Source organism: Sorex araneus, chromosome 4 (genome assembly GCF_027595985.1).
Source record: "Sorex araneus isolate mSorAra2 chromosome 4, mSorAra2.pri, whole genome shotgun sequence".
In the NCBI taxonomy this organism is placed as follows: Eukaryota; Metazoa; Chordata; class Mammalia; order Eulipotyphla; family Soricidae; genus Sorex; species Sorex araneus.
In genome coordinates this window covers 54,036,014-54,050,007 of record NC_073305.1, presented here as the reverse complement: position 1 = coordinate 54,050,007, position 13,994 = coordinate 54,036,014, and the positions used below count along the sequence as shown (strand labels likewise).

The 13,994-nt window shown below is 47.8% G+C and overlaps 1 protein-coding gene across 6 annotated transcripts in view; it reads right to left on the bottom strand.

Moving 5' to 3' along the window:
• The window catches only part of FLNB (filamin B), a 152,097-nt gene that overhangs the window by 89,122 nt on the left and 48,981 nt on the right, over positions 1-13,994 (bottom strand). For all 6 annotated transcript variants that reach the window (XM_004616480.2, XM_055134727.1, XM_055134728.1 and 3 more), the window contains exons 2-3: positions 5,324-5,572; positions 2,546-2,643 (exon numbers count right to left, since the gene is read on the bottom strand). In XM_004616480.2, coding sequence (XP_004616537.2) covers positions 2,546-2,643; positions 5,324-5,572 — 347 coding nt within the window. The remainder of the gene's footprint in view (positions 1-2,545; positions 2,644-5,323; positions 5,573-13,994) is intronic.

Genomic DNA, 13,994 nt, shown 5'->3' with positions numbered 1-13,994 from the left:
CAGCAGTAAAGGACGAGGCCTATACACCAAACTGCTGGGGCAGCACAGCTGGGTTAAGTATCACCACTGAGGTTCAGCCCCACCGGACCCCTCCCCACCAAAAGAGAAGAGAAGATGGGGCCTCTGGGAGCTGAGGAGGTTTGCTGAGATCGTGAGAGTGGAATCCAGGGAGAGACTGGTACCCTAGCCCTCTCTCTGTAAGGACAGAGTGAGAAGGCCAGAAGGCACGTCCTCGCCAAGGAGCGTGGCCAGTCCACTGCAACTCAATCATGGACTTTCCAACATCCAGAATGAAGATGAAACCAGGCAGGTGGCTTAATGGGAGACGAACAGACGTCTCAGATGTGTGAGACTCGGGTGTGATCCCAGGCACCATCCAAATGAAAGCAAAGAAATAAAGGTCTGAGGTTTTCGCCAGCCATTTTCGGTTCATAGTATGAGTGTAAAAAGGCTGAAAAGCTGATTTAAGTCATCTAGTCTGTGATATTTTGTCAAGGCAGACTGAAAAGGGCATGAATTTCTTCTGACATTTAGCTTGAGAGAAAGGATGTTTGTCAAGCTGTTTAGGACCCATGCTGGCCTCCCCAGCGGCACAGAGCCTCGGTTCCACCACCTGACCCACCCCCAAATCCTGCTGCTGCCAACAAGGGTGCTGAGGCGATCAGCTGCCCCTGCTCGAATGAAAAGAAGGTTCTGTCTCATGAGCCAGGTTAACCAGCTACAGATGCACCCAGCTCATCCCACACCAGGGTACCGGGAAAAACAGAAACAATTCTGATAATTAGCTTGCAGCAACAAAATAGCTACTTGGGTTTGAACAGTCGCCTTCAATATGTTCCCTAGAATGTAGGATGTGTGCGGGTTTGGCGGTTCTTCCAGGCAGCGCCTCCAGCCACTTTATAGTGCCAACATCACATGAACGTCAAAAAGGACGGTTTTAGGTTTAAGAGGAGATGAAAAACATACCACCCCACTTCCTGAGAGGGGGAAGAGCCAAGAAACAGCCATGGAGCAGGGAGGAGAGTCCAAAACCAAACCAAAGAAACATGGGCAAGTGTTTTCTTTTTGTTGTTCTTTTGTTTTGTTTTTTCTATTACAAAGTAAACTCTGTTCTGAACACCACCTCAGACTTTACCCCTGTCTGTGATGACACCATTTGTTCCACAGCACTGGCTACCCATAATTCCTCTTGGCCATAGCTTTGAATATGGGACTCAGTCTATGTTCAGGGGGATTTTTCAGACTCCTTGGAAGGGTTTGGAAAACTGGATTCAACTAAGTATGTGGTTACTGACCATGGTATCCAAGAGTTTTTTCAGTTCCCAAGTTTCCTTGCTATGTTCCTATGATAGGATTGTGGGCAGTACAAATTCTTCCACAACTTCCATTAATGGTAGGTCTCCTAGTTTAATTTTTTTAATGTTCTAAGTCCTGTGACTTCCCTAGGATAATGGATTTCTACACCATGCCTTCTTCCCTTCTCTTTATTCTTGTGATGACAAGGGGCTGCAAACACACCTTGGTTGTGGTGTCCGTGGAAGGTCACACACCAGGCTGCAGTGCTCACATGCAGCCAGGATGCTCACCAAGGGCTACCCTTCTTGTGGTGTTTGCACATGTACTTGCCGGGGGTCGAACTCTTTGGCTGTGGTGCTCACACAGTCTGCTTATGGTGCTCACCAGGGGCCAGGGACCATCTTGTGCTTTTAGTTGTGCTCACACACAACTGTGAATCAGACAGCAGAGCTACCACGACAACCCATGTGGTGGCACCAGGGACTAAACTCACAACCTTATGCTTGCCTATACTTAGACAGGCAGTCTAAGTTATGGCTTCCCCTCTGGTCCCAAGATATGAGTCCATTGGTAGAGAGGGGTGTTACGGAGTTTGTATAGGTAAAAAGTAATGAAATATTAGCAATTTCTTATTTCCATCCTACTTGTTAAGGTGTTCATGGAGTCTAGCATGCAAAGAGATCTTCAAGACCTTTGGAACAGAAAAACAAAAATTGGCTCCATGTGACAAGAGTAAAGAATCCAGGATGATCTAAAAGCACCTAAATGAATGAAAACTGATTACTGCTGGTAAACTGAGGAAGGTGGAGAGTGTGAGAGGCAGTGCTTCGTGGAGGCTGAGACTGAGGACACGAGACTGTCTGATGATAGAGAGACATCCAAGAAGAGCCCAGACAGACACAGGCCACAGGTGTAATAGACACCGGACAGCACATGTGATGAACACAAGACAGCACATGTGACAGACATAGGCTAACATGTGTAAAAGACACTGGCTAGCACATGTGACAGACACAGGCCAGCATGTGTGACAGACACTGAGCAGCACATATGACAGACATGGGGCAGCACATGTGACAGACACTGGGCAGCATGTGACAGACATGGGGCAGCACCTGTGACAGACATAGGACAGCACAAGTGGCACACATGGGACAGCATATGTGACAAACACAGGCCAGCCGTGTGACAGACACTGGGCAGCATGCCAAGCATGCATGCAAGATCTAGAAGAGGCTGGTACAGATACCTGGGGAACCCCAAGCCAGTCGTCTGCCTGCTGCATGGCTTCCCGGGCATTATCCACAGGCTTCTGAGGATCCCAGTTTTCCCAGTCTGGGCACAGACCTGTTAACATACCAAAAAGACACTGTTAATATCACTCTTACCAACTATTCAGAGGAAGACCAACTCCTGACTCCTCTTAGCCATGAAGCTAAGCTAAACCTCCTTGGTCTCTCAGTTCAGAAAACAATCTCTTCCAAAAATTCCAGTGAACCCAACTTTATGGACAAAAAGTACCATGGGTATGAATTCACCATGATGGAAACCAGTCAGAGACTCCTCCCTAGACACTTCCCACTGGCGTGTTAGGAGATGGACACCAGCTACTAAACAAAGCTGGGAAACTATTGGGGCTTTTTAGCAAGAAAGATTTTTCTGATTGGTCAAACTCATATGTCAGTTCTCGGATCACCAAATACATTGGCATGGCATTCTATCATTTGTGTGGGGGGCGTGAGGTACCCACCTGGCAGTTCTTAGGCTGCCCCTGGCTCAATGCTCAGAAATCTCTCCCTGTAATCTACCTCACTTCTGCCAGTCTCTACCTGGAGACAGGGAGAAACACCACGGGTCCGAGGCTTGGTACCTCAGAGGCCAGTTGCCAGTCTAGGCTGTTATCCGTGTCTATGACCAATAAAAAATAAACACCTTACTGTTATTGCTGGATATCCTATAAATGTAACCCATGAGTGATCGTTTATTTCTTAATGGATAATTAGTCTACCTTTGTTTATTTACTTATCTATCTCTGTTACCTGTCTCTCTGGCTGGAGACTGCAGGGGCCTTCTCTAATATCTCCAGAAAGAGGTTCCTATGACTTCCTCCGGTAAGACCATTTGTGGCTCACAGATCTCAGAAAATGTTTATATACCAGAATAGCAGATTATTATTTTTTTTCAAAAAAGAAAAACTCAGTCACATGAAAGAAATATACAGGGCAAGTACTGGAAAAATGGCTTTCCTTCCCTGGCTTTCTCCCTAGTCATCAGCCTTACAACTCCAAGAGTCTTAGAAAATGTTATGGAGGCCGATGACACAGGTATAAATAGTTGAATCAATAACCATTAAAGAGTCTCAGGTCAGATGACAGGGCTGAAAGTTCTACAGCATCTAACTGACTGTGTGGTGTGTCCCCACCCTTAGGGGTGTCTACCATCAATTCATTAAACTGTATGGTTGAAAGAGGCATGTTCTAAGTATCAAGAATTTGCCTTTATCATTGCTCTAACTTCTTAGGATATTCTGATGCTATTAGGAGCTCTGTACCAGAAAAGGGGAGTAAGCTAAATAGAGGCTTCAAAGCATAAGTCACAGTATCCAGATCCCATTCCTGAATATATCTAAAAAGACTAAAGTAGCATTTTGTATAACTTAAAAAGTAATTTGCTCAAAGTTAAAACCTAAAAATTATCTTAAAGTCTACAAGAAATGCAAAAAAAAAAAAATCTCCTTTGTTGAATGTTGTTGAACCAGAAGGGGGTATCATAAATCAGGTCTTTGGTCAGAAGCAAGGAAGAAGGCACTAGAAAATGCGCCACTGCCATTAAACATTCAGTGATTTCTGGATGGTTTTTAGGCTCTCTAGGAAGACCAGACTACTGTAGTTCTTCTTTTCTTCTATTAGAACATTTTTTTCATAAAAAAAATTTGGGGGGGATTTTCCATGCATATGTTAGGCCCTGGATTCAATGTCCATACTGCCAAAGAAAAACATCTCAAAAATAAAACAAGCACATTATTCAACTGAGGAGATAACCCCAAGGGCCAGAGTACAGCTTTGCATGTAAAAGAGCCCCAGATTCATTTTCTGGCACCCCATAGTCCCTAAGTTCTGAGTTCTGAGCTGGAAGTAGCTCCTGGGGAATACTGTGTACGGCCCCACACCTCCCCCTCAAAAATTGGAGGTCTGTATAAACACAGGCTCTTGTTTTTCTATTGAGTGTACACCAGCCAATTCTCCCCATTCGTCCAAACCCTACAGTGAGGATAATTACTATGTACGTTCAACCACTCCGAAAAGAGCAATCCATAAGGGTGGGTGGGAAAGACTCCAGCTGGATCCTGAGCAAGGCACCACTTCACAGCGAAGCAGAAAGAAAAGCGGGTACATGCCCTACACAGTCAACACAGCAGCAACAAAAATGGTACTTTCCACTCAATGGAAGTTCTTAAACTTTCATGCCAATGAAAATGGGGGAATTGACAGCCACATGTCAAAGACAATAGGTGATTGAGGTACCAATTGCAAAGCTCCGTGGAGTCAAAAATCTAAATTCAAGGAACCAGAGGGATAGTACTGTGGGTAGGGCACTTGTCTTGCAAACCTGCCGACCCAGGTTTGATCCCCAACGTCCCATACTGTCCCCTGAGCACCACTAGGAGTGATTCCTGAGTACAGAGCCAGGAGTAGGCCCTGAAGCATTGCCTGGTGTGACCCAAAAAGCCAATAAATAAATAACAATTTTTTAATAAAATCTAAACTTAAAGACTGATCCGAGCAATAGGATTTTGTTGAGAACTTTTGCATAAATAACTGAATGCAAAGTTCAACCAAGTCTACCGATAAACTTATAAGTGCAGCTATTTGACTAGCAAATAGAGCTATTTTCAGCTACCTAACAATGGGCTAATATCAGGAGAGAGCGCGATCACAACAAGCGTAGCTTTCCTGCTGAAAAGGAGAATGTTCAGAATCCACACAACCTCGACCAATGAGAAGTTTAGGCAGCTCTGATCTCTTACCTGGAGCACAGCTGTCCACCAGGGCTCCCAGGGCTTTGCCATCCTGCCAGTTCTGATTAAAGTTGGTGATAGGCAAGTAAGGGATCTTGTTCTGAATCCATCCCAGCAACCTCTGCTTCGGTGTCTGCTTTTTGGCATCATCATCGCCTTCATCCTCCCACACGGGCATGGAGATGGAGTAGTGGAGGATCAGGGTCCATACCAGGCCCAGGATGAGTTTCAGGTTCCCATCCACGATGGCTTTGCTGTCTGGAGAGAGAGGCACAAGAGGTCATTCCTCCTAACTTCACAAGCAGGCACCGAGTTCAGTAAAGCAGAAGTCAACTGAAGAAATCTGCTAGAGAACTGCACGGGGCTCTGTAACAGGGAAAGGATGCTGTGACTTGCTTATCGGGGTGCAGAGGAAAATCCCCCACCCCGACAGGTTCTTCTAGGACTGAACAAGTAAACCAAACGGTAGCTTGGAAAAGGGAAAATCAACTGAATGACATACATGTGTAAAATGTACATGGCAGTAAATTCGAAAGAGAAATAGGGTGGATGTGGGATATTTATCCTGTAGGAAGGAACCTGGGTGGTCAAGGAGAGAGGAGGGAGACTTCACGGGGCGTTACTTTATCAGGAAGAGTAAAACAATGACTTTCTTAGGTGGAGAAGACAGGTTTTCTGATAAGCTTACCCCTCTCCCCATCCCCGACATTCTTCTAAGTCATCAAAACAAGAAGCAGGAATTGCTTTGGTGAGGAGGAGAGGGGTCACACCTGGTCGTCCTCAGGGCTTACTCCTGGCATTGTGCTCAAGGCCCAATGCTTGGGGGACCACATGAAGGACCAGGGATCAAACCCGGGTTGGTCACATGCAGGGAGTATGGTTTAATCCCTGTACTATCTCTCATGTCCAGACTTCACTGTCCTTTACTTAAAATAATCTGCATTCGACTTTAATGGGGACAGTAGGTCTCCCAAGGCCCACACCGACTCAACTGACCTCAGTTTCCCAGCCAAGGTAACATCTATTCAAAGAAAGCAAGTTGGGCATATCTTTTAGGCCTATCTGAACCTTTTGGGAAGACTGGCCCCACACTTTAAAATAACTGTGGATGGCAATAGATAAAGTAAGAAATAAGATTCGAAAATGTTGTTGGTATCAGTGGATCATAAACACATGAGAATGAGTAATGCTACTGTTTCTTCTTCAGTGTGTTCCAAATTTTCCACAGAAGCTTTTTTTTTTTTAACTTAAAGATATCAGTTCATAAGTATAGACAATAAAGTGACGTGGCTGCACTCCAGAGACAGCCACCTGTGAGAGACAGAGCAGCACTAATCTGCATAAATCTCACTCAGAATTTATCCCACGGGACTATGTGCTTCTCTGGCTAGCTGTCCATGGCCATGGCTGGATATTTTGGATTGGAAATTCAGCCATAAGTTTATCTATGAAGTGCACAGGTTACCAAATTACTACCTATTGATGATATGAAATTCAGCCCAAAGCATTTTCCATGCCAGTTTCCTTTATTCAAGCTAAAGGGAGGAGAGTAGGCTTCAAAGGTGGGCAACCTGGAGAAGCCACCTCTGTGTCCACTGATGACCAGTCAGGGTGAGGGTGTTAACCCAACCCACATCGGGCCTCTATTTCTTGCACCAGGAACCATCTGTAAGGGACCAAAAGTTTCCTCTTGCCACAAGCATCAGTCTGCAAAGCCTAAACGTTTTTGAGTTCTACGCTAAATGTTTTTCAAATGCAAGCTTGCAGATTTAGTTCATAAATCAAAACGTAAAACCAGTTTGCTCTATTTTTACCCAGCTTACACATGTTGGTCTAAAGGAATGAGAATTGAGTCCTTTTCAAAAAGATTTGAAGGGAAATATGACCCAGTTAAGGTCTGGGCCAAATTTCTGGAAAAATACAATGCCTAGAACTTCTGTTTTCAATGAATTCAAGGTGGGTGTCCAAATGGGAAAGCCCCCATTAAGGTCTCCTTGGGATAAATGATACCTTTATTCTGCTAGTCTAAGAAGCTGGAGGGAGAGCAAGTTCTCATTCCAGAAGTGATTTTGACAGGTGAAGGTTCAAATGCTTCACCAAACTCTTGGAACAATAAAAAGATGGCAACTTGCCCAAAAGGCCTCCCCCAATCCCAACCACATGAAACGAGACTCTCAATGCCTCGAAAATGAAATGCTATGCAGCAGCATGGTACCAGTGTCTGGCCATCATAAAGATTATAGATTTTCCAGACCAAGTGTGCCTTGTGATGCTTATGTAAATATGGAGCAGAGATGCAAAAAAAGGGACTAGCCAGATCTGTGGAAAACCTCTAGCAGAAATCCACCTCTTCAAGAGTTACCGAGAAGCTGACACCCGCTGCGTCTGTCCAACCTCCTAGAATCTACTTGAATTGTCAGTGGGTTGGAATGTAGCCACAAGCTTCTCCTCCCCAGATTCAACCAATCACAGTTCCCACATAACTGGCCTGGCTCAGGACAACACTGACCCTCAAACCACACGTACCTTCTGGAACTACTTAAAATTATCCAGCGTTGCTAAGTGAGACCAGTTAGGGTTTATTTTTTTCTTGGTTTGTTTCGGTTTTAATAGCTAGAAAGTTCATTTGAGCTACTGCAAATTCTAGGCTGGAACCTTCTCATGTCATATCGGTTCACCAGCACCCCAGTCTTTATTCAACAGCATTCTGGAATGGCACATTTAGTGGGGAGGGTAGAAACCCACTATTTTTAGGCAACATTTGCAAGCATCTTGGAAACATCTTTGCAGGCAAACTGGCCTCTCTACCCACTGGGTGGGACCCACCACATCTAAGTTCCTATCCTTGGCTACTCTCCTGGCGGTTCCTGATTACTGAGGGGCAGGAGGCTCAAGAGAGGCCAGGGTAGACCCCACTCCACACCCCTCACTGATTTGGCAGGGCCAGCAGGCACTCACTGACCACCGTGAAGATGGCTGCTGGGTCCTACTCAACTGAGTGCAACAACCAGGAGAGGTAAGAGTTTTGGAAAATGTCCTTCCAAACGGAGGCTGCCACACACGCTGCTGCCTCTCCCTCTCCTTACAACTCCACTGGCGTCAGAGAGGAGGTGTCCCAGCACAAACCTGGAACCAGCAGCTCAACTACATGTGTTGCTCTAAGAAATGTGTTCACCCTTTCTAAGCCAATGGGCACGATCAAAGTCTACAGCAGTGTTGCCCAAAGTAGGTGGTCTTGCACCCAGGGCTGTACTGGGGGTAGGACATGTTTGCTTAAAGAAGGCAGATTTCCCAGAGGACAGTAAATGGGCTTTTTTTTTCTCCCTGAAAGGGGGACAGTAGGCCAGATAGTGTGGGGGAGCTTTGGTCTCTGCCTTGTAGGGCTGCAGTCAGGAGCAAAGGCAGCAGTCATGCAAGCTGCCGGCCAACACACATTTCCTATGACCCACTTATTCATCCACCCAGCCCAGCATCTGAGGACCTTCTGTGCCATGCTTCACAGTGCTGGAAGCACAGAAGCGACCATCCCAGTGTGGAATGTAAGCGGAAAACTGAAGGGAAGAAGGGACCTTGTAAACTAAATTAGCAGGAGGTGCAAGTAAATTTCCCATCCTCATCAGAAGGGCCATGAGCCTGGGAGGCCCCTGCTCTCCTGTTCCAAGAGAAGGCTGACACAGCCAACCTCCGCACTGCCCAGGACATAGACGGCCCACTCAAGAGGGACATTTCTGAGCTTGGCACTTCAGAAGACCTCCCCGCCCCCTCCCCCCCAACACACACACACTCACACATGCATGAAAACCATGCAACTTACCAGACCTTCCCAAGAAAGACTCACACCCAGCAGTGCACCTGGCCAGGGGCCTGGGCTCCCCTGGACTTCCCAGATCCACATAGACCACCCCCCACCCCCCTAATCCTGATAGAGTCAGTGCCTCTTCCATCCATCTCTGCACAATCACAACAGGCCCCGCTTTAACCCTCCCTCAACGCCAGCCCATCTCATTTTAAACAATCTCCCAGGCTGAGTGTCAGTGATTGGAACAGGTGGTTTTGCTCCTGCTGATCCCTCACAGTAACACGACAACACAGGAGAAAAGCTCCGAGTGCCCACACATGCCAGGAGACCCCAGCCAAGCACTGGCACTGGGGTTTCTCATCCGCTTTGATGGCTCAGAGGGTCCAACGGCAGCAGCATCTAGCAAAGAGCTGCCCCTAGGAAGAACAGACAGTGAAGCTCCAGCCCCTGGGCCCACAGGGCAGGCCCTGTGTGCAGTGGCCACCCAGGCTGGCCTCACGGCCTCTCTCCCCTCTGCCTGGAGAGTTCACAGCTAAGCAGATGCCCAAACCAGAGGGTGAGGAGAAAGAAAAGGAGGCAGCTTAGCCCTCGCCTCTGTCTCCTGTCACAAGGCCATGCTGAGAAGGCCCAGACAGCCACCCTGAGCAAACTGGCCTTTCTGGAGCTGCAAAAGCCCTTCCACCCACACAGCAGATGAGAAGCTGGACACCTTGGCCTGAGCCCCAGGGACCCGTGTGCAGGATGAAAGGAGCCAGGGGCGCCTCCAACCAAATGCAGAGGCTGTACAGGCCAAGGTGAAGGCTTTCCACTGGGCTGCCCAGGCCAGATGCAGGGCAGTTTATAGCAAAGACCACTCTCTGCCTACAAAATGCCTTTTTGCCATTTCCTGGGGCAAGTACCTTCCTGCAAGATGCCCCCAGTCCCAGCATCCTTTATAACTCAGTGGTGTGGCCATCTCACCAAGCCATGTGAGAAGCATGCCCCCAGCCACCACCATGGTCCTTCCAACGCCCTCCGCCTAGCTGCCAGCCAGAGGCCCACTCACTTAGCCGGGAGAGGCAAGGTGAGCTGATGGATGGAACCTGGGCCTCAGCACAGGGAGTAGCACTGGAAAACTTTAAGCTATCCCTGTGTGTGGGCGTTCTTTAAATCTATTGTCACAGCAATTTAATTCTAACAAGAAGATGTTCAGGGCCTTGAAGATCTGAAGTCACATGGGCCTATCACCATCAGGAAGATAAAACATAAACCACAAAAAATATAAGGGTGGACCCAAGTGGATTTCTGATTCTTCTTCTGGCTTATGAAGTATGAACTACCCAGGATTTAAAAAAAAAAAAAAAAAAGTTGTTTAAACTTTACACACCACTGTGCCAGGTTTCAGATTACAACCAGGTCACTTAGTAGGCCTTTTTGTGTAAGTAACTGCTTAAGAAATCGTATTACCAGGAATGGCCAGGAATGGCAAAAGGTACTAGCATATCAGGCAAAACGAATACTGTATTGAGGACTCTGTGTGTGTGTGTGTGTGTGTGTGTGTGTGTGTGTGTGTGTGTGTGTGTGTGTGTGTGTGTGTGTGTGTGTGCGCGCGCGCGCGCGCGCATGCATGCGCACATTCTGAGGCCCTTTCAAGCATGAGGAACTAGAGACACAGCAAGGAATATGAGCAATGCCTGTCCTGAGCACGGGTGGGGGCGGGGGGGAGGTGCAGTCAGGAGCGCAGAGGGCAGGCTTTCTCTGCAACAGAATAAGTAAACATTCGCAAATCCGTAACCTGAGGTTTCTACTATAGGCTCATAACGCATTCCTTACACATAACTTCAGTTTTTAAATTTTCTACTTGGCCAACTATTCCTTCTTTTCTCTATCACTTGCTTAATAATTTTTGCCTGCAATAGTTAAAAGAAATTATTTCAAAGCAGAAGTTGACGTGGAAGTTCAGATCTTAAATCCTGTGGAGAGGTGCCCCTTTGCAGCATATTTCAAACACCAATGCTCTCCTTTTTTATTTAAAAGTTACCTTGGCTTCACCCAGCAGGCTCTCTTTCCAATACTAGTTTAAAGACCTTTAAACACTTCTGAGGATTTCTTTATAGCCAACAAAACAGCTGCACTGACTCAGTGGATAGATTTATTAAGGAACCTAAAATATAGACAATCTCTTCCTATTTACTATGATTTGAAAAGGCTTGAAATGTTAGAAGAAGAATTTGAACGTTGTTAAAAGGCATTTTGAAAGAACAGAGGAGCGAAAGAGATTGTTCAGAGGTTAAGGCACCTGTCTTGTACTCGGTTGACTCAGGTAAGATCTCCTGAACCCCCTGAGCCTACCAGGAGTGACCCTAGAGCACAGAGCCAGGGATAAACCCTGAGTACTGTCAGGCACGGCCCCCAGACCAAAATAAACAAAAAAGCTCACAATCTAATTGAATGAAAAGAAGCAAAAAGCGAAAGACGTGGGGTAAAGCTCTCTCCAGGTGCTCACCTACTCTTGCTGCCTCGCTTCTCCTGAGCTGACCCTCAGGGCAAGGCCCCTGTTCCCTGTCCCCTCCCCCAGCCTGCTCCCAGACCACAGCCTCTGGGGGGGGACACCGGTACGGTCCTGCAGAAGTTCTCGAGACCTCTGTGTGATGTTGTCTGTCCCTTCCGCACAGCTTCCAGCCACAACAGCTCGGGGGCCCTGTCCAGCTGAAATAACAAATGCTGGCTGTGAATGGAGGTCCCTGGGACCTTCTGACACCAGCACAGCCAGCCTGGGGCGAGGCCGCCCCACGAGAGGCAGCCCACCGGTCCATCCTGTGCAGATGTGCAGGGGACCCCTGCAGGAGAGAAGGAGGACTCCCAAGCCCCTCCCTCCTGACATCACCAGCCAATGAAACCCCAGAGCCTCTCCTAACCTCCCCGGAGTCTGGCCTCACCACATGGATCACCTCAAGCTACCGTCCCTGCACCTCCCTGTGAGTGATGAAGGGGGACTCTATGGTTCTGCCCATGTCATAGATGAGGACCCCACGACCACCACCCCCTACCACCAGAAGCCAAGACCAGTGTGAAAACTGACAGAGAGAGAACCCAGATGTAAACCTGGCTCCCACTTTACCCAGAGTCCTCTCCCACCCTTCCTCCTTTGAACCACATGCAGTCCCAACAGCCCCGTTCGGAGAGGGTTCTGTGGCTCTTGTGTCACTGGTGAGGACCCCTCCTTTCTGCGTGGCGGGTAAGCTGAGTGTCTGTGGAAGCCAGGCAGGGCCTGTGAACTTAGGAAAGCCCCAGTGACTCTCAGGCTCAGAAGAGCCCAGAGACCAGCAGGGTGGCCAGACAGTCGGACCAGGCAGGCTCAGCCCCTCTGCAGCCTGGGAACTGGGGGGAAGGGGCGCGGTGGAGTCCCTGGGAGGTCCACATGGCTCCTGCTTGGCACCGCAACTCAGGGAGAAAACGGTAGCTCTGCCTGTATTTGCCCAAACCAGTTAACCTGTGCTTACCCAGGAAAATAGAAATTAGGCTTATTTAGACTTGAAAGTTCAACTTGTTCTTTTCTTCTTCTCTGAATCTAATAAATAACCTCCTAAATGCCTACTGAATGCCAGGGCCCGCGCTGGATACTGGATACAAATTATTCCAAGCTAAAAAGCAAAAAAACAGCACAAAGGTTAAAATTGGCTTCGAAAGACCCCACAGAGAGATGACAATACCTTATTCATGAAAACCCATGTCGTCCTCCTCCCCTACTGGCACGAGGTGGGGGCAAGACAGTGCAAATCTTTATGGAGAAAAAAAAATTAAAATATGGAGGGGAGGGCGGTAGTGTCTTTGGTTTCTCAGGCCAGGTTATGTTTCCTAAGGGTTTTATTTTCACCTTTTATAGCTAAGAATAAATGCAAAAGAAAATGTGATGATTATTAGGCTAAATATCCATCCTACCCCTGGAAACTTGTAACATACGTATCAGATCAAGGTGGTTTTTCTGGGTTGGGAGGGACAGGAATCAGCTCACGTTCACTCCCCCAGCTCACCTCCTCTTACACACATGAGCCTGTTCCAGAAATGGCAGCCTGCCCGAGAGCATGAAGGCATAGAGCGAACAAAGCTCCCAATTTAAAGTCTTGAACAGGAACCAAGCTGAGAGAAATTCCAAATAATTTATAACTGCTGGCTCTTACCATTGCCATCAGAGAGATCTGGGGGAGGGACACACTCGGACAGATAAGCGGGCTTGTTCTCAGAGGCGCCTGAATGGACACTTGTTTGAAAGCTCCTCGCCAGACCAGGTCTTTACCTCAGCCGGAGGCTTGGACTTGTACCCCCAGATTTGGACCATCAGCCCGCAATTCCACAGGGAGGCCCCAGGACACACATATGGTTCTGTTGCAACAGAGCCTTCTCAGCCTAGAAATTGGGGTTCCTCCTTGCAGTACACCCTCACCCCACGAGCACCCACACAGTTCCTAGAACATGCAGGGTGGAGGAGTGGGCAGGCCTGAACCCACTTAAACAAAAGGAACCTCGTTCGCTGGAATAAATTTTTAACCCGGTTACCTAAGGGCCAGGCTCTCTAAGAGGCAACGGGCAGTGACCAGTGATGGGGAATTCAAGTTCGGAGGCTCTGCCTGGCAATCAGAGAAGTCTGATTCTCCTCTCGAGTACAGGCCACTGGCCCCGCGCTGGTACGTCCTTTCCCCGCTCTCCCTGCCTCCCCATCTGGAAGATGAGATCAAGAACTGGACTCATTCCTTTGTGCTGCTGTGAGACAAGACAGTAAAGCAAGGCGCATTCTGCCCGGTGAGCGGCCCAGCGTATCAGCAGGGGCGATTACAGTTACTGTTCGTGCGGCATGAGCAGAAACACACACAACTTCGGGGACGAGGTATGCCCAGTTAGCAG